At 35.4% G+C, this 21,460-nt stretch overlaps 2 protein-coding genes and 1 long non-coding RNA gene across 11 annotated transcripts in view; 1 reads left to right on the forward strand and 2 right to left on the reverse strand.

The window, feature by feature from the left end:
• LOC126878213 (venom serine protease Bi-VSP-like) overlaps nucleotides 1–21,460 on the reverse strand; it is a 54,331-nt gene that overhangs the window by 21,293 nt on the left and 11,578 nt on the right. Inside the window, exons 1-3 of one of the 5 annotated variants that reach the window (XM_050640781.1) lie at nucleotides 7,026–7,811; nucleotides 5,435–5,632; nucleotides 5,163–5,258 (exon numbers count right to left, since the gene is read on the reverse strand). In XM_050640781.1, the coding sequence (XP_050496738.1) occupies nucleotides 5,163–5,258; nucleotides 5,435–5,632; nucleotides 7,026–7,128 (397 nt within the window). In that variant the 5' untranslated portion in view covers nucleotides 7,129–7,811. Of the gene's footprint in view, nucleotides 1–5,162; nucleotides 5,259–5,434; nucleotides 5,633–7,025; nucleotides 7,812–21,460 lie in introns of those variants that run through there. The other 4 variants (XM_050640779.1, XM_050640780.1, XM_050640778.1 and 1 more) reach the window with 4 other exon arrangements.
• On the reverse strand, nucleotides 1,030–4,454 carry LOC126878217 (uncharacterized). Its single transcript, XR_007695596.1, has 7 exons — nucleotides 4,267–4,454; nucleotides 3,138–3,882; nucleotides 2,830–2,925; nucleotides 2,701–2,753; nucleotides 2,131–2,399; nucleotides 1,951–2,047; nucleotides 1,030–1,788 (listed from the first exon to the last, which is right to left on the reverse strand). It is a non-coding gene; the product is annotated as an uncharacterized LOC126878217 (long non-coding RNA).
• Nucleotides 3,800–21,460, forward strand: part of LOC126878216 (omega-amidase NIT2-A-like) — an 82,725-nt gene continuing 65,064 nt past the window's right edge. For 4 of the 5 annotated variants that reach the window (XM_050640789.1, XM_050640786.1, XM_050640787.1 and 1 more), the window contains exons 1-2: nucleotides 3,800–3,884; nucleotides 8,494–8,678. In XM_050640789.1, coding sequence (XP_050496746.1) covers nucleotides 8,595–8,678 — 84 coding nt within the window. In that variant the 5' untranslated portion in view covers nucleotides 3,800–3,884; nucleotides 8,494–8,594. Of the gene's footprint in view, nucleotides 3,885–8,493; nucleotides 8,679–9,193; nucleotides 9,248–21,460 lie in introns of those variants that run through there. The other variant, XR_007695595.1, reaches the window with a different exon arrangement.

The following is a 21,460-nucleotide window of genomic DNA, read 5'->3' on the forward strand; positions in this document are numbered from 1 at the left end:
TATACAATAATCAAATATTATAAAATTTCCTGAAAACCTTTAGGTGTTAATATCTTTAATATTTGCAAGTTATTGTTTAGCGCTAATTAGTTAGAATGTAACAAGTGGTGTACCAGAATTGAGATAATTAAGCCACACGAACAATCTTATTTAGATCTTTTTAATTTTTTAATTCTCTTTTACTCTAACACTTCGTAAAATTAATCTTCATTAGCTACTACACTTCATAGAATAACAAGAGATAATTTTTCTTATATAACGTTTCATTCATAAAATCTATCATTAAAGTATATCTTCATAAAAATATCATTCCATACTAACGGTATATTTGGCGTCATACGAGATAACAGTTACCAGTGATGACATATGTAACTTTATAAAGATATCTCGTTTTATTATATATTAAAAGAATGTACTCATTGCTGCTATATTTCAGATGAAAAAAAGGAGGCAATGATTTTACAGTAAAATCGTTCGTTTACAACTGATTCATTTACATTTCATGATAATACTGTGCATTCTGAATATGCTATGATTTGGTTTAAAATAATAAATAGTCCATTCTTGCATACTATTGCTCCAGCTTTACTTGTATTTTCGATATTGGTATAAATAGAAAGACAATTAATGTCGTTCGAGTCTATTTTCGGATCATTTATATTACGTTTAATCCATATAGTTATCATATGAGACATAGTATCGTAAAATTTGGAAGAATAAAACGTTCGTACAGGAAGTACATTTTATAAGAACTCCAACAAATCTGCGTGTGCACCTAAAATACAAACTGATAGTGATTGTTCATAAGTTTATATACATTATCTAATGTCAATCGAAGGTATCAATTCTTTTTCTCCATAAGAGTACTTTTTCATTTATATGTGTTCAAAAATACATGTGTTCAACCGTGAAGCATATGTCACCTACAACGAAAAAGAGTTTTCCTATACTTAATATTTCCTTTATATACCTATGAAAGTCTATTCTTCGCGTAGTATGAAATTATGAATAAATCTGGAATATTGTTCAATCTGAAAAGAAAAATAACTTATTGACATCATTCATTGATACGAGATTCAGAATGTTTGTTTTGTCTTGCAGAAAAAGAAGGCAGCCCTCCCTTTCTTTTAATGTGAAATAGAAAGCGAAAATTTGAAAACAGATTTTTTGGAAATTTACTTGCAAATATCGTTTTCAATATCGTGATTTTCTTCCCAATGGTACTGTACTTCCAAATTTTCCAGTATCCCTCTAAAAACAAAAAGTCGAACCTCGTTATTGTTAACGTAGGCATTACAAGGAAGCGAAGTATTAGAAAGCAGCTCCTTTTTATTATGGATTTCTCTATAATCATGTAAATAAGAAATTCCGGAAATTTTTTCCTCAAGAATTTAATTCTTGTGTTTTGATTGATAATTATTACACTGCATACTAACTTTTCGCATACTGTTCGCGTCTAACAGTTTCCTAATAATAACTACTTCAAAATTACATATGTTCTTGCACGAATTCAAAAGTACGTATGATACAATTACAATTGATTCTAAAATAATAATTATTTAAAGATATTAAGATACTAATTAAACGTTTCACTGTATTTCAAAATCTGGAACAACAAATTTTTATTTATAAAAAATGAAACTGTCTTTATATATTCTTTGTCACGATGCTATTTCTTATTACCGTGTCGACATTTTTTAAAATTCATTTTGTTATCTCTACGCAATATGAAAATTCATATACTGCTTAATATTTTTTACATATTATCCATCCACCGCATGATATCTCCTGAAAAATCAAAATATTAATGTTATATTATTACAATGCTTCTTAAATTTCAATTTTTGACAAATTTGAAATCCAATATATTTTGCACAATTATTATTTATCAAAAAATTCCAAGTTAGTAACTTTCTTTTCAAATGGCAAATAACATATACTTTGACTTACCTGTAAGTTTTTGTTCCTAATCATCATTTCCTCTTATAGAACATCATTATTGTTCTTATAATTACTACCAGTGTCATAGATATTGTAGTGGCTACAACTGAATTAATAGAAAATGATAAATAACTGTGTATAACACTAACACATAATTGTGTATAACAATGACAGATAACTTTTACTTACATATCAGTCGATAAGGGATTACTGTGATATCCTGTTGATGTTTCTTAAGGCACTTGATTAGGTGCGATACGGTATCATTCCTTATGGTATACTGTAGATAAGTATTTTAGAAAATAACAAGAATAAATCTAAATTATTCAGAGGTTCCAGTTTCGGCTTAGACATAAATACAGGACCATTTGCAAAGAAGAAAGGGTGCGTTTCTACAGCCTCGTTATAGTAACCATGAATACCAATCTCTGAATTACTGGTTACTAAACATAAATATCCTATAAAATTTAATATATTTCTTTAATTTTTAATACATACATGAGTTAGTAGTTCTAAATTATGAATCATCCTACCTGTGATATTACGCTTTTCCTTATAATATCATCACTCGAGTGAACAACATTAAGATCATGTAAACCATGTCATCCTATCTTACTGTGAAGATACTTAGTTATGTTATCTAACATTATAAAAATATCATCAAATTCAAGTCCTTTTATTCACATCACATGGCCACGACGATCTGGTTCTTCGTTATATAATGTTCTAAAATTTGTCGTATATATAGGATGTACAAACCGTGATATCAAGGTATCAGTTCTTCCTTCCCAAGGGACAGTTTCATTAAAATTCTGATAGAATTAAAAATTAATTATTAATATTCTAACAATCATATATGTTAAATACGTTATAGTCAACGATATATACCTGAGCGAATGTAGGGGTGATTCCTTGATAATTATAAATGTCATCAGCCCACATCATTGTGCCACTTCTTTGTACTCCAGCCTCTAGATTAACAGCCTAAACAAACATACGAAATTTTATAGAAGCTGTACAAAATATAGTATATATGCGCAATATTGAAGCGTTCAAGGGGATATAAAGGTAATGTACATCACATACACGTGTACTCTCATGCAACAAAATACAATTAGATTTAATAGTATAAGCTCTTTTATTCATCATAATAGATTGGAAATTTAAGTGTCTTACGAGGGTGAGTAAAAAGTTACCCGCTCTGTCGGTGTAGAATTTATTTTAAGCAATTGTCAAAAAAGACATACATCATTTTTTGACATAATCACTCGATTTCTGTATACACTTTGTCCATTTGCCGAAGGACCTTTGTATTTTCTCATTAAAAAATGTTTTGGGCTGAGCTGCGAACCACGAATGCATCGTCGTCTTCACCTTTTCATCAGCTTTTTCGGCATCCATCTCGCACAAACTTTTTAAAATCCAAATCTGTCGTGCACTATTGCATAAGCAGAGCCGTGGCTGATTTGCAAATGATTTGCCACATTATCCAGTGTCACTCGTCTATTCCATAGAGCATAAGTTCATGAGCACGTTCAATGTTGTCATCGTGGATGTGGACGGGCGTCCAGCTGTTTTTTCATAACACTTGTGCGATCTTCTTTGAACTTTTGTGCCCATTCAAACACACTTCGTGACAAAACACTTTCTCCATAATGTGCATTAAATCTTTGATAAATATAGGCATCAAACATAACCTCCGACCACAAGAAACGAATCACAGCATCCTGCACTGTTTTCCTGCAAATCACCATTGCAAAGCGCCATTACTCGCGCAACGGTCACAAACGAATTGACGTAACACAAAGAAACCTGCGCAGCAGCACTGAACAGATATTGACGTCATACGAAGAGTGCAGATGGATCAATACGGTCGACAGAAGTTTTAACTATCTGGAGTGCGGATAAATTTTTACTGAGAGTCGTATAGGAATCTATAATCTGTAAGTACACCTTTGGCTGAATGGAAATTTCTCTTACATATAGTCAAAAATGCTGAAACTGTGTATTGAATTGGAAAGTGATAAAAAATAAGTGAAGTTTCACAGGACGTTTTTAGCGAATAAAAAATAATTTTGAAAGACACGAGACTTATCTTGTATTTTATGCACTCTCTGTGTCCGAATTTCCAGAAGCTCTCTATCTTATGAAGTGTTTTAGATTAGCCGGAAAATTTTGTACGTACGTACAAGAAGTATACGATCTAAGTGGAATATTCCATTATTCTCTTGATACAACAGAAACGAAATTTACAGAACTTCTCAGAAAGTTGGTTTATTATTACCAAATTAATAGAATTAATACACGTTTATCATCTTTACATACCTAAGTCGTGGAGGTTTATCGTGCGTAAAAAATTAGTGTCGTTTCAAAGTTACATTTCGTACATTTTAAGCCTATAATTTGTAACGTACAAAACAATGTAAATTTGAGCTGTTTCTTATCTCCACAATAAGAAAATCCAACTTTACGTTTTTTACACAATGATATTTATGGAACAGTAATATCATATTATTGCATCGCTTGGAGAATGAAGTCAAGGTACGATGTGACCCTAGTGTAAACGCTGGGATACCCAGCTGTGCCGCACTTATAAGCATAAGACACAATACCTATTAAATACGAGGTTAATTCATGTTGTATCAGCAGTGGTCCGCCGCGGTCAGCCTGAAAGGATCGTTAAATTTTTAATCAAAGATACTGAAATATATCGATCGAATTGTATTGAAATTATACTTATATACAGTAATAATCTTCTATTGATTTGTGTATTGAAATACTCCAATTTATAACGTACATGTTATATGTATTTTGAGCAAAACTAAGATTAGAAGGAAATTAGATTAAATACCATAACGAGGTGTGAGAAGTGGGCAAAACTATTAAATTGTGTTTATCTATTATTTTTAATGTTTAAGACGTCGATTTGATGTTAATTCGAATCGACGTGTCTTCAGATACCGTATAGTTTGTAGTAACTCTGTAACTTAATTACCGTACAAGAATCCTCTCCACCCTGAGCATGTTCGGCGCATATTATACCATCAGTGATATCAGGTGCATTAGGAAATTTGGAATAAGCTATTTTGCATTCGGCGTTCTTAATCACTGGCATTTGTACTTCCATTAATGCATTAGGTCGTGGTCGTCCTACGAAGAAAATAAGAAAGATATTTAAGACTGGAACTATTTAATTTTATTATAAAATTGATATCACTTACTATATCTTAATGCTCCCCATCCAGCAACAAGGGGGTTATAGCCGACGAAGTTGCTCTTTCGTAGGGGCTCTTTCGTACAAATGGGATATACGTACCCTGAAAAATAAAAAAATAAATGAAAATGCAGGAAACGAATGACCAAAAGTATGAGAAAGAATTATACACGCTTTATGACACAATATATGTGTACAGTAAGAAATTTCAGGATATGATACTTCAGTAATACTCAATAGCATATATATATATATATATATATATATTTGAGGACTTACTCGAAAATGGCACCTCCTCCACCAATCTAAGAATGGCAATATTATGATTGTGTATGTTTTCTATTCCATCCATATGTGCACAATGTGCTGCGGTCAAAACATGCCTAGCCGATATCAGGGAACCTCCGCACTTCCATAGTGGTTTGTCTGGGTTTCGGGGATTACGAAAACCTAATGCAGCGATCCATGGCCAATCGCCTAAAATGCAATAGCCATAGTTGTGAATGTACATAATTTTTTCTCACATAACGAGTAACAACGATTATTACCTATTCGATATTCGATCATACAGCAGACGATAAGTACATACGTACAAATACTCTGAAATAGAGATTTGATAAAGACAGAAATTAAATTTTTATTCCAGTGGAATACAAATTATTAAATAATTCTATATAATTTCTATTTGAACTATACTGAACTATAAAGTTCAAACGTGTAATTTCTGCCCTAACAGTTTTTGATCTCTATCCATATTATTACTCCTATATCAATTTTTTATTTCAAGCAAAAAGATACTCTTCCTAACATGAAGTAAAAGAAAGAAATAATTCAAGTTAATAAGTAAAGTTACTACCGATAAAATCATAGCATTATTATTTAGTCTAATTGAAATGTACATTGATGTGCTGTTTAATGCCTTTAAAGTTCATTCTTTGCAGTAAATGGCTTATTATTAATCGGAAAGAAAGACATAAAACGTACCAAGTTCAGCTGGTTTACCATCGACCACCCTGGTATGAGAGACGTTGCTAAAACCACAGTATGGTGGTCGCAAAGCCTTATACTTATACACAGTTTTTATTAAAATTTCTCTCTTCTCTTTGTTTGGATCGTTCGGACAGCAAACGATCGTAACATTGCCCTGGTATCTGCACACTGATCGTCTATAAAAATCGGTGGCTGTACGGTACTGTATCTGCCATATTTCTTGCAGAGGTTTACATTTTCTGTAGTCAAGGCACCTGCCTTCTTGATTGTCCGGTGTGGTACATTCTGGATCAAACAATTTTAAAACATTTATACAGTTCAAAGATGCGTAAGAGAGCGACACCGATTACTCAACTTTCGAAGTAAAAGGCCGATCAAGTCCACCGGATTGCCCTACAGACACGTATTAATCCGTAAGAGTTAGTCATCATGTTGATAATAATTATCTAAAGAAACTTTTCACGTGAAAATATAAAATTTTAATTGATTAGATATTGTGTTAGCCATACTTAAGAAAGAAAATGAAAATGAATGAAATGAAAGAAAAGGACTACCTTCAACCTCATGTTTTAAATAAACACTTTGTCAGTTTTGCGGTAAATAAATTCTTAGGAATTCAGGACAGTTTTTAGTGAATCATTTTGTTTCGACCGTTCGCGGAGAGACGCGATCGCGAGATAGCACGTCAACGAGAGTTGTAATTTCCCGTTACGATTAAATAATCGACGCCACGAACTGATCAGTTCAGTAGTTCAATGAAATTCCACAGAATTAACACAAATAAATTAATGTTTATTTCAACAACTTATTAACTAGAAAGACATAAATGGAACAAAAAAAATGTAACTGCGTTTTGGTTGATAAGTAATGCGCGACATACCACATGTGTTGACGGTTCGACTTCTCGAAAAGTTCTGAACGCCTTTCGATTTTTTTCGTTTTTTCTGGAAGGCGACCCCCACTACGTTCGGATCACGCCACATTCTTTTACGCGAGGTAAAATAACGACCACGAGTCGACGTTTCTGGAAGTCGCCCTGCTTAATGAACCATGCGCTTGCCACTACAATGTTTGTTTGCCGGGCAGACACGACGATCCGTCTGCGACATTATAGTGCCGCGATCGATAGTTAAGAATATGACCTATGGTAAGCCGCATGGCGTAACATTCTCCCCCCGTTGAGAGGGTACCGATCAAACTAGGGAGGTGTGGTTGAAGTTCCCATCTTATTTCGTCTCGGTGGCTAGTTGTTCGGGTTTCTCGAGATCGGGTTGAATTGGCAGTGGGACAAGCCTTTTGACGCCCCGATCCAAAATGCTCTTTGCCGTCTGAACTGTAGCTGTCCGGATGACACCATCGGCGCCTGGATGAATCTTGATAACTCGGCCCAGAGGCCAATGCATGGAGGGAACGTTGTCCTCTCTGAGGATGACGATTGTGCCCTTTTGGATGCTGTGTCCACCCTTGCTCCATTTATTGCGGTTGGTTAGCTCGTTCAAATACTCCTTATGCCAGCGGTTCCAAAAATGTTGTTTAAGCTGTTGGATATGCTGCCATTTGGAGAGTCGGTTCGATGGAATGTCCCTGAAATCTCGATCACGTAAGCACATTAATGAATCGCCAATGAGGAAATGTCCGGGAGTGAGGGCTAGGAGATCATTTGGATCGGTGGAGATAGAAGTTAGAGGGCGGGAATTGAGGACTGCTTCTATTTCTATGATAAGAGTATTACGGTGTTAAGCTCATATGTTTCTGTTTCTCCACTCGCGCTGCGCCATAATATCCTTTGATATTTCCGATCCTCTGGTCGTACGAGGAATTGCCGATACATTTTCTCGATGTCGCCAGTGAGTACGTACTGATGAGCGCGGAATCTAATTAATATGCAAAATAAATTGTGAATTGATTCGAGAATATAGGATTTCCCCATTTTCATGATTATCGTGATTTTTGTATAAATATATTTTTTAAGATACTAATAATTAGGTACTTATAAATTAGTATTATCAATTATTTTGCATTTATAATTCCGCCTCTAGTATAAGTGTTAATTGAAAACTAACTTTATGTTTCAAAAAGTACTAGCAAAGTCGTTGAGTAACAAGCCACTGATGCTAACACAAATAGCATTGTCGTAATTAAATATTTCTAAATATTCATTTTTCATTTTGAACCTGTAGAAACAATTTATTATATATACTATTAGCTAAGTAATTGCATATTTAATTAAGTCGAAATATAAAACTTAGTTATTTTAATAATTTAAAAAATAAAAAACTGACAAACATTTCAATTTAATTTATGGTTGGAACAAAAGACATTTCATTAATTGAAATATTGCAATGCAGAGTACTTTCCAAAATACGCCGAGAGTATTCCTGATGGTGAAACGAGCGTTGCTTCATCGAACGCAGCTAAAGAAAACAACATCTATGTAGTTGGTGGTACGATGCCTGAAATAGAGGGCGATAAATTGTACAATACCTGTACTATTTGGGGTCCCGATGGAACTTTGATAGCAAAACACCGAAAGGTAAGTAATATATTCCTTTATGGCTTTGAATTTGAAAATATTGGGGCGAAGAAAGTGACTCTATCTAGGAATAATTTAGGAATATACATATGTACATACGTATACTATAACCAATTCTATAATTTACGGTTTATAAAATACGTTATGATACGGGAAACGCCCATTTTTGTTGTAATGTGTTTGTGTTGTATAAATTTTTCAAATACTTAAAATATTATTATGCTTATTTTTTCTCCTTTTTAAACATTATTAAATGATAGGATTTTTTAATAAAAGAAAGTGATAAAAACGCTGTCAGTTATTAAATAAAAAATAATTAAAGTTTAGGAGTTGGTAACTTTGATATTAAATTACAAAAGTTGCAGCAATAGAATTAGCGACTACATTTTTATGTTATTAGGTACATCTATTCGACATCGACATTCCTAATAAGATTACTTTTCGAGAGAGTGATTCACTCAGTCCTGGTAACTCCCTAACGACGTTCGATGTGAAGGGCTGCAAAATAGGTATTGGCATTTGCTATGATATTAGATTCGAGGAAATGGCACGCATTTATCGGAACAAAGGTACAGTAACTTAATCGATCAATACTTAACTAGCAAAAAATTAAATATCTTTCTTAAATATATTCTATATAAAATTAATATAATCTGTAACTCTGTATAAACAGAAGCTTAATTTAAAAAAACCAGTATATTTGCTGAAAATGAAACAAATAAAAGAATTAAAAGCACAATAAGAGGACTGTCCTCGCATATTCAGAAATGATGGAATGTGAACCGTGCAACTACGAAGTTAATTGGTATTCGGTGGCTTCATATTTCCTGCTTCTCTGGGTTAGGTTGCCAAATGCTGATATATCCAGCGGCATTCAATATGACCACTGGACCACTGCACTGGTCATTACTTCAGCGTTTCAGAGCGAATGATAATCAATTATACGTTGCCTGCATATCACCGGCTCGTGTTCCTTAAGCAAGTTACGTCGCATGGGGACATACACAGTTGACCAATCCCTGGGGAAAGATTCTTTACGATTTGGAAACTCAAGAGAATATGGCAGTCACCGATATCGGTAATTTACAGCTTAAAATTAAAAGCGAGAGATCCATGATGTAATTAATTTTTAGTCTCGTTAATTTATCGATTTAGCCATCTTCCTCTGTATTTGTTGAATTTATTAGTAAGCATTACTTATTACTTCGTATGTTTCTTTTTTCTATCAGATCTAAAAGTTGTTGAGGAAGTAAGGGCTCAGATACCTACATTTTCTCAGAGACGTACAGATTTGTACGACACTGTCTGTAAGAAGGAGTAACTCTACACTAAAACAGAAAATGTTTTTTTATAATATTTCTACTACGATATCCTTTTTTTGTGAATTATTACTAATTTCTTATCATTTGTACTAAATGAATGACTCAATTAAGAAAACCAAAACGTTATAAATAATAATCTGTATATCTTGTGTATCAACATGTAATTGGATATTATAATAATATAGGAATGCTATAATAATATAGGATAATAATATAGGAGAATAGTAATATAGAAAAAAACTACATGCTTTTAAACACCTTTAATATCGATCACATAAATTGTTATAATTCACAATGATTACGCATACATAAAAGACCCCTTGATAGTAAAATTTACGATCAAAAGGCAATTACGTATCGTTTAACAACATTTAATTTATAACACCTTTTAAACATTTAGACAGATTAACACATAACACTTCTTATATAGAAACATCAATTCGAAGTTATCAGCTTGGAGAAATTGGTCGATTAATACCTGTAGATTGTCTGTCTCGATGAAAGACTTAAAGAGAGCAAAAACATGATAATGCCGCTAATATAATATTCCTTCTTTCTTGTATCTGTCTGCCTCTCAGGTCGATTTACTAATTACAATAAGTAATTTCGCCTTCTTTGCGCTCTCTTTTAACGCATTCGAGACCGAAAGAAATTCATATCAGTCAGTAGGCAAGGGTATAATATACATATTTTATATATAACTTACGTAGTAATGTATATATCATGTTAATTTCATATTTTTTTCAATATAGAATTATTATATATATATATATATATATGACTGTACATAATACATTATAGAATAACATAGTATATAATTTTATATTTTAAAAATATGAGGCATACTATTTAAGATTGTCATCGATTTAAAATCAAAGTATGAAAAGGATACCCTGGAGAGAGTAAAACACAGAATCATTCTAACTAAACATTCAGATCGTACCGACACCTAGGTATCGTCTTACAATTAAATCTCGGTCTCGAATGGATTAAAATGAAATACATACTTGCAGCTTCAACATCTTCAATATCGAGAAGATTCAAACTTTACAAATAAATGTAAATTGCGATGTAAAACAACGCGATGTAAAAAGGGAAAAAGGAGGAAAGAAGGAACAGGGAAGCAAAGAGAAGAAACGAATTTTTCATTTTCTCTTGCCAGGAATATAAGATGCTAAGTAATCTTCCTAAGTAATCTCCTCCAGCTTTTTCTAGTTTGATCAATAATTATTAGTACATGTTAGGAAAACAAATAGAATTTTTGTTCTCAAGCGAGGTATAATCTAAATTTTGTATGTACACAAAAATGTTAAATATCTGTAATAAACATGGTATAATCAATTTTTTTACATAAAATTATATTGTATAGGCTATTGTTATTTAAACATTTTAAATTGGATGAAGAAAAAAAATGACGCAAATAAAACGTAGGACATTTTAATTAAAGAGACTAATATAGAGATTTATCTACTTAACTGTGATTAAATCATCTCCACTTAACGCTCTACCTCTTCTATTAATTATGCTTCGTTAAACTATGATTACAGAGGATGGGTTTTTTGATAAAATGACATTCTGACAAATATATATAGATCGATATATATAGATATAGATAGACAAATATATAGATTCTTACAACAGTAGTTATGAATGAACAGTAGTTATTGTATCAATTCCGTTCTTCAGAAGCTTCATTTGTGAAAAGACAATTCGCCAGAATATGGATTCACTGTAGTTATAGCTATAGGATTTCAATCTAGTTGACAGACTTGCTTTACGTAGAGAATATCTGTCTCTTGTTCTACCTTATCGCGATTCTCTCCTCATCTTATACGCTTTGTCGAGCAAAGTAATATTGGCATATATCTCGGCTCTGGTTACAATCATTAGTTTCCGCCTAAACGGTTAGAATCACATAGCTCGCGCTCTACTCTCGTTTATTCAACATTCAGGCCATATGGTCGCATGCGACGAGTTTTATGTTAATTCCGACCGATTACAATACCTTTCTTTCGTTTACAAGGAACGACGAGACTGGCAGTTGCGTGATTTCCAATGCAAAAGCCGCGATATCTGCACGATAACCTAACCTCAACCGATTTTGTTGTACTATTCTTACGTGGACTTCGTTTGTACCACTTTCGTAACAAAAATAGAATACGTAGAACACAGCATTCCGTTATGCGATATTGTCGATTCCTAACATCCGAAAAATCAGAGATAATTATTTCCCTACAGTTGTACATTTGTGTGAAAAATTACGAACGTAAAGTTGTTTGGTGCATGCACAGTCCTCCCCTCCGCTGCATTTGCGTGGACATGCTAGAAAGATTCACTTTTCCACGGTGAAACTGTATGTATTATAATTTCATTTTTACAAAGGTCGAACATCCTACTATGCATAAATTTAATATTAATATAAGCAGGTTTCGTGTTAAGTATTACATCTGACGTATAAGCACACGTGTGTACGAGCCTTGGTTTTAAATGTCTTATAGTAGACACCGAAAAGATTATTCAGTTGGATATCTGACTCAATATCAATATTTTACTAGGAGATAACATGTTAAGAACACGTTGGTGGATGGCATGGGAGATGATGAATGAAGACATACTTCTGTGAGATACATAAAATAGTAGTCAGAACGTATTTTGGCGCTTGGGGACAGCAACAGCTTTTTTTTTTTTTTATTTATTTGTTGGAATTACAATCAATTCTCGCGTTGAGAATTTTCAGTAATTTTTCTGGCGTGGCGCAGTGACATGGCTGTTTATTTACAATAAGTTAATACTTATTATAGATAGGTATAATTTATAAGTATTATAAGTAAGTGCATTAGCTTAATTTGGATAATTAAATGAATCTAACGTTTAGGTCTAGCGGGTAGTGCCTCTTCAGCCTGCGAATCTGGTCCGTCGTATCGAGTAGTCCAGTGATTAGGGGGTTTCGGTGTTTCTTGACTCTTTTGCTATATCTGTCGCTATATTTTGCTATTTCCTCTTTGACTGTAGGTATCTTGAGGTCGCGATGGATGGTTTCGTTGGTAACATACCAAGGTGCGTCTATTAAGGCTCTTAGCGTTTTCGATTGGAATCGTTGTAGTATTTCGATGTTGGAGTTACTTGCTGTTCCCCATCGCTTCCTATATCCCTATATTCCGTACTTGCTTCGCTTGGTACTTTTATAATTTTCGCAGTTACAATAAAAAATTTAATTCTTAACAGATTAAAGATTTAACCTCTTGCTTTATAGTGTACAATAATTTTTTTTTTTTTTTTTTTTTTTTTTTGTATAGGTTATGTGATCCATAGTTTGAGTAAGCAGTACACACACACACACACACACACACACACACACACACACACACACACACACACACACACACACACACACACACACACACACACACACACACACACACACACACACACACACACAACACAAACACACAGAGATATATTTACGTGATAAGCTTTCATTTCAATCTATATTTAAGATTAATATTTTATCAGTTTCTGTTCGTAACAACATCGAAGTAGTCAATAAGTTTGAAGAGTATAATTAAGGAAGCTATGAAGCAAGAGGTTAAGAACAAATTCTGAAAGAGGTTATGTACAACTCAGTAGTACTGCTTTACATTACTTTGCGAATTACTTTTCAAGCATAAAAATAGTTTAACAGCCACTTATAGTTACTTCCTTACCATTACATTCATTAAATTCGTTTGATTTTGTAAACTAAATAACCACGCTGACCAGTCTCTTATTTAAAATAGAATTATTTTGTCATATATCCAACAGTTTACTTTCTCTTCGTAAATATTATTAATAATTTTATCAATTTCGTATACTTCCATCCTTCGTATAAGTGACAATAAATCAGAAGAGCTTCATAGCAATATTGAACAACATACAGTCAACTACAGCACCATTAGATACATCCACCATACAGTCAACTACAACACCATTAGATAACAGCAATACAATAGATTATTATTTTCTACGTGTCATTGATTCATCATCATCATTTTCCATTTTTTTAGCATATGTAAAAACGTATCTGACGTAATCTTACCTCGCTCTTTGAGTACAAAAATCCATTCAAATGAAACAAAGGGAAAAGAAATAAGAAAACAAACACTCACATACGAATCTTCATTACATAACTGTATGTACTCCTCGAGGTATAATTACTCAGACACGTTACAGCGTACCTTCTTCGTTCCCTGATGGCTGATGTTGATCGTTGACGTTTATAGTGAAAGAATTTCGTCAACGGCGCCATCTGGATCCCTGTTGAAAAATTAAACTAGCCGCAACAGCACCATTAAGCTCATCACCCAGAGTAGCTTTTGTTGCTGAGTCGTGGAGGAATTATTATCATCAACGACATAAACTTTACCAGTTCCGGTAATGTTCTTCATGTGATCCAGGCATTCGAACTCGCAACATCGCTTTCCAAGACGAAATTTTTTGCATGTCTGTAGTAAAAAGAAATCGAATCTGGTCCGTCGTATCGAGTAGTCCAGTGATTAGGGGGTTTCGGTGTTTGTTGACTCTTTTGCTATATCTGTCGCTATATTTTGCTATTTCCTCTTTGACTGTAGGTATCTTGAGGTCGCGATGGATGGTTTCGTTGGTAACATATCAAGGTGCGTCTATTAAGGCTCTTAGCGTTTTCGATTGGAATCGTTGTAGTATTTCGATGTTGGAGTTACTTGGACAGCAACAGCTGGTGATACTGTCATACACCTCCATTTATAAACTTTCGAAAATCGATGTGACCTTCAAACTTTAGTGTATTCTGTTTCACAGCACAAAATGTTTCCGAAACGTACGTTTATTGTTACAATAAACTTGACTAGTGGCTCTGAAATACTATCCTTGAAAAAACAATGGGGAAATTGGAGCAAAAGCAGAAGGAAATAAACAAAGACCTTGTTGGTTCGTAAAAATAAAATATGCTACAGGAAAAACTTTTTCCAACGGATTGAGATGCGACAAGCTTTAAAAGCTATGACGCGAATCGAGCGTTTGTCTACAAGAGCGCATTTTCGGTGGATATATATGTCGGAATGACATTGGGGATAGGGTTGTCGGTGTTTGAGGAGTCTTCATTGAAGGTAGCCATCGTTGCGGTGTAACGAAGATACGATTTATTGACACAGGTATGAATAACACAGGTTTGACAATCTACCACGGCGGTGAGACGTCCGCGACACTAGTGACAATGGTCTCCGGTTCGATAACGAATCCGCGGCCAACGGGATGACAGATGGGCGTTCTCGCTGAATCTAAGTCTGATTCGTAAAAATAATTGCTGAGCGTAAAGACGTTACTCTTTGGTCGACGGGAGCGCGTAAAAGAATGCCCGTCCCGTCCCGATGATGCCACAGAGGAAAACTATAATGGGGTGTGTCTAAGGACACGAGATCATCGGATTCGTCGAGGAAAGCCTTCGTTTAGGAAGTAAGGGAAATTGACGTTGCTGCTAATTGGTCAATCTCCATATCGGTGGTTAGAAAAAGATGGTAGCCGCCCTCGAGGGAAAGTTGCTAGTGGGAGACGCCGCTCGTTGAAAAATATGTCTCCCCTATCTTCCCGTAGTTGGGACAAAGACTGTTTGTCTGTTTGAAGGACTTTAGTTAACTAAACCTTAAGATTTATAACGGGCCCTCGGGCTAGCCGAACATGTACTGCGGAGACGCATCGACATCTGGCAATCATCTTACTCGAAGAATAGGGTCTGCGTGTGGCGAGCCACGGGACAGAAACCGTGGGAATGTTTACTGTCGCGTGTCGCCACGAATATTTCTTTTAAGGAGAGCTATAGAATTACTCCATACCTTTGTTAGGCAAAGCGTTCATCCCTTGACCGCGGCTACGTTGGGCGACAGACTGTCACCTCGAGCCAAAGCTCACCGTCACTAATCTCGAACAATTACAATCGGATTGAATAACTACAATAGTTTAGTTACAGTTATAGTAGACTTTAGATTGCAATGTTGCGGGGCTATCCAAAGGTTCCGGTGTCCTTTCATCTCCGACATATAGATATACATGTATATGTGACGAAATATACTAAAGCAATATTGACCCTTTGTCGCTGAAAGTATCAAACTACAAAACTTCCTTTCAAATTTTCAGAATAAGGAAATCAGGATCATGATAAATAATTGGAACATAATTAAAAATAATATATCTTCTCTATAAGATAATGAATACATTGGTTCATTTAATTTTTATGGATATTCAAACGCTTCTGTGAAATAAAACGTCAAGATTATAGAGTATAAAATTCATAGCTATGAAATAACTAAAACTCTGATGTATTATTAAAAATATACGTTAGGTTGTATGTAGTGATACATACAAAGATTACATGTACAAACCCATAATTAACACAATGCTACCGCAACCATTCTGCAATCTACCTTGCCCAAAACACTCTTCCAGTCACCTCCAAACTCTTCAATTCTCTCCACCTAACCACCCACAAACCATTCACAAACATGCAATTCCCGACAAAAGAAGAACTTATCGTCAGTTGTCCTTAACATCTCGTTCATTCATTTGGTCCCTATCCCCCTATTTCCTCCCACTGCGATGATCGCACTACATTTTTCCACGTCTCTATTCTATTCTCTGGATGATCTGAATTCTCGAGCAGTCGAGTGACGATTGATCTGTACAATTGATCGATTTCTTTTTACTACAGACATGCAAGAAATTCCGTGTTGGAGAGCGATATTGCGAGTTCGAGTGCCTGGACCATCTGAAGAACGTTACCAGAACTGGTATAGTTTATGTCGTTGATGATAAGAATTCCTCCACGACTCAGCAACAAGAGCTACTCTGGGTGATGAGCTTAATGGTGCTGTTGCGGCTATTTTAATTTTTCAACAAGGATCCAGATGGCGCCGTTGACGAAATTCTTTCATTATAAACGTCAACGATCAACATCAGCCATCAGGGAACGAAGAAGGTACGCTGTAACGTGTCTGAGTAATTATACCTCGAGGAGTACATACAGTTATGTAATGAAGATTCATATGTGAGTGTTTGTTTTCTTATTTCTTTTCCCTTTGTTTCATTTGAATGGATTTTTTTACTCAAAGAGCGAGGTAAGATTACGTCAGATACGTTTTTACATATGCTAAAAAAATGGAAAATGATGATGATGAATCAATGACACGTAGAAAATTATAATCTATTGTATTGCTGTTATCTAATGGTGTTGTAGTTGACTGTATGGTGGATGTATCTAATGGTGTTGTAGTTGACTGTATGTTGTTCAATATTGCTATGAAACTCTTCTGATTCATTGTCACTTATACGAAGGATGGAAGTATGCGAATTGGGAGAAGTCAGGTTGAGAGATGCAAGATTTATACGCTCGTTCTGTCAGTTATCCCAGTGTCTGTTACGCGATAGAAAATGAACGAACTGAATAATAAATGCATTATCGGCATGAAGATTGCTTGATGTAGGCCACCGCTTTTTTTCTATCCTTCCGATACCATTTTTCTTTTTTTTCTTTTTTTGCGAAACACTTTGCTAGTCGTGAGAAGCAGCAATTCCCTTCTGCGAATCAATTACGGTTCACGAGAAATTGTATTATAGCCTGGAACGTATTCAAATTATCTTCAATTATTCTCGGCTGTTTCCATTTCCATTCGTCTCTTACGTAAGTACTCGTTTGATGTACGTACATAGTGAGACAATAATCGTTAACACCTTTAATGTCTTCAGTATTATAGAATAAGACGCGAAAATACGTTGAAACCTGACTTTTAGATTCGCGAGACTCTATAAGGCTTCGAAAGTCTCTTGTTTCAGGCCGAATAAAAAATTGTAGATGAAGAATTACATTGCGAGGTCTGTTAAGGAAAATTTTAAATCGTATCGTTGTAATAGGATTATTTCAGAGAGGGAAATTACGTGTTGCGTGCGAAGCCACGAGCTTTCTTTCAGGCTAATATACATAATTGTCCTATCGAACTTTCCATCTAAACCGTTGCGCTCACACGTGGATTTTGCATTTCAATTTTCTTACTTACAGTCCAGTCCAGTGAGACCAAGTTAAATTTTTCAGCCCTCCGAGGTAGAATATGTTTTATAGAGAGACGTACAACGCCATGAAGGGGAGACAGATCAATAAATTGGGTTATCTTTAAATTACTGACAATCATTTCATCGACGCGGTTTCACCGACACCGAGTCCCCCGGCAACGTCTGTCAAAGCTTATTTACCGATACACTGAAATCAACCACAATCATTTTACCGACCTCTTCCTTTGCTGACAGTTATTATACTCGCTGTCATATGTTATCGTTGATTATACATCTTTATTTACAAATTCGTTCCTGTGTATAACGAAACAAAGGAAGAAACGAAAATGATACGTTTCATGACGCATTGTTAAATTATTAATTAACGAGAGTTACATATCTACATGAATGCTTTGAAATGTCAGTTATAATTCATGAAAATGGATACAAGCCATTTTACTATACATAAATAGAATTATAAAGACATGTTACGTACTAATGCTTTTACGAAATATATTTCTGTATACGTTTGACGTTTCTGTATTATTCCTTATGTGCTTTCTGCTCTTGTGTTTAGCTCGTCGGAAGTAAAAATACGTTAAGCGAATCAGCTAATCTATTCGAGCGTTTCAACGGCTCAGTCTTCTCTTATGCAACTACCAAAAGAGAAGATAAGTCTTTGGTTATACAACATTTCATAACGTCCAAAGTAACGGGGCACTAATTAGTTGCAACTTTAAGACAGACCAGATATCAGTCATCGTCCGTAAATACATTTATTACGATCGTTTAAAGTTTAAAGAAACACCGTTATAAAGTCGTAATACGAGACAAAGCGAAGAGAAAGTAAACTGTTGGATATATGACAAAATAATTCTATTTTAAATAAGAGACTGGTCAGCGTGGTTATTTTGTTTACAAAATCAAACGAATTTAATGAATGTAATGGTAAGGAAGTAACTATAAGTGGCTGTTAAACTATTTTTATGCTTGAAAAGTAATTCGCAAAGTAATGTAAAGCAGTACTACTGAGTTGTACATAACCTCTTTCAGAATTTGTTCTTAACCTCTTGCTTCATAACTTCCTTAATTATACTCTTCAAACTTATTGACTACTTCGATGTTGTTACGAACAGAAACTGATAAAATATTAATCTTAAATATATATATATATATATATATATATATATATATATATATATATATGTACTACTTACTCAAACTATGGATCACATAACCTATACAAAAAAAAAAAAAAATTATTGTACACTATAAAGCAAGAGGTTAAATCTTTAATCTGTTAAGAATTAAATTTTTTATTGTAACTGCGAAAATTATAAAAGTACCAAGCGAAGCAAGTACGGAATATATGCGGAATATGAATCGCTCAACGAACCAAAGAGCGGCTCAGTGACAAAATTAGTAAAGTAAAGACCACAAATATTACAACATTATATTCTACCACAAAATAATTCTCTATACAAAAAAGGTACACAACGAATCGATTTTTCACAACGATAAGAGTCAACAGAACCAATCAAGACCAGACGAGACTCTCATAAGACAACGATATCAGAGGGATCAAATCAGCGACTTCAATCTATGTTACAGAGTATAGTTATCAAGAAAAATTGCTCTTTTCATGAAAAGTATGGTAATGATACTCTTATAACACATTGTATATCTGGCAGTCGGATGTGCCCGTGGCCATCGGAAATGTAAAGACGACGCTTTTAGAAAGTGATAGCGCCATCGCGTATTAAAAACGCGTTAGAAGAAGGACGGTTTCGCTATCCAAGGCGAATCGAAAAGTGTGCGTGTTGCGAGAATCAGAGTTGATCGAGACGTCGAAGCATAGAGTCGTTAGAATTGAGTTGCGAGTGTTGTCGAGTGTTAGAGTTGCTAGTGAGAGAGAGAGAGAGAGAGAGAGAGAGTTACCAAATAGTTGTCAAGTTATTTGTTGTAAATACGAGCGTTGCATTTAGTTTTCCTGTTAATCAAACATCGTTTCTCTGTCTAACTAATATCTGTATTTTCAATCCATTATTAATATATTCCGATATTACAAGTGGGGGCTCGTCCGGGATTGAATAAGACAGAGAAACGATACGATTTAACGGAGCTATTTCTGCGGGAGTAGAAAAGAATAGAATAAAATGGCAAACGTTGAAGACGAACGATTGTCGGGTGAAGAGGATTTGACGCTGGAGGAGCTGAGGAGTAAGCTCGCACAGATGAATCTGCCTATATCCGGTGCGAGATCAGTGCTGGTTGCCAGGTTGAACAGAGCGTGCAAACCTGGTCGATCTACTCCTAAGGATTCGAAGCGTGGCGAAGAACCAACAAACCAGCGAGATCTAAGAAGCAAGCAGAGAGCCGAACGCAGTCAAGAGGGAGAGGAAGACCTCGAGAAGCTGAGGACGAAAGAGCTGAGAGCGCGTCTCGTTAGCTTGGGGTTGAAGGTAACGGGAAGAAAATCCGAACTACGCGCGCGGCTACAGGCGGCCCTAGAAGGAGACGATGTATCGTCGGAAGAAGAGAGCTCCGACGAAAGTGAAGGCGAGGACGATAAACAAGGCGCGCGAGAATACAGGAGAGGCACGCGAGCGGTGTATCAGGACCGCGATGAGTAGCAGCAGAAGGTATGCGTCGGTTCGATGTTGAGTCTTAAAGACGTGGAAGACTCATTAGAGAAATTCAGCGGGGATGATCTGCTGAGGGTAAATCAGTGGGTGGAAGACTTCGAGGAAATGGCAGAAGTGTGGGGTTGGTCAGACGCCCACATGGTGGCCTATGCTAAGAAATTACTCGCAGGCTCCGCTCAGGCCTTCGTACGACAAAAACGATGCGCGAAGTCCTGGGCAAAGCTAAAAAAGGCGTTGAGGAATGAGTTTGAAAATGTAGTAAGCGACCAACAGATACATGGCGAGTTATCCCATAGAAAGAAGAAAGCAGATGAGAGTCTGCAACAATATATGTATCACATGTGCGGGATTGCAAAACAAGGAAGGGTTGATACGCAATCCTTGATAGACTACATTATTCAAGGCATTCCCGACGAGGTCGCGAACAAGACTGTGCTATACGGAGCCAGGAATATCGAGCAATTAAAAGAGCGTTTCAGGCGCTACGAAGCGATAAAAAGAGATATGGAGATGAGGACGAAATTTGAGGAGCCGAAGAGTAACAGGGTAAAGCCGGTGGCGAAGCTGTCCGAAACCGAGAGGAACAAGGAACCCGGTCGATCTGGAGATGCGAGGAAGACGCGATGCTACAATTGCTTCAAATGTAGGGAGTACGGACACATCGCATCAAGTTGCGACAATTTGGGTGAGCCCTCAAAAAAAGTTTACAGCGTGTTTCGGTCGTTACAAACAAGGCGTGGTAAGGATGTTAAGATGGAAAATT

This window comes from Bombus huntii, chromosome 2, assembly GCF_024542735.1.
Source record: "Bombus huntii isolate Logan2020A chromosome 2, iyBomHunt1.1, whole genome shotgun sequence".
Taxonomy (NCBI): domain Eukaryota; kingdom Metazoa; phylum Arthropoda; class Insecta; order Hymenoptera; family Apidae; genus Bombus; species Bombus huntii.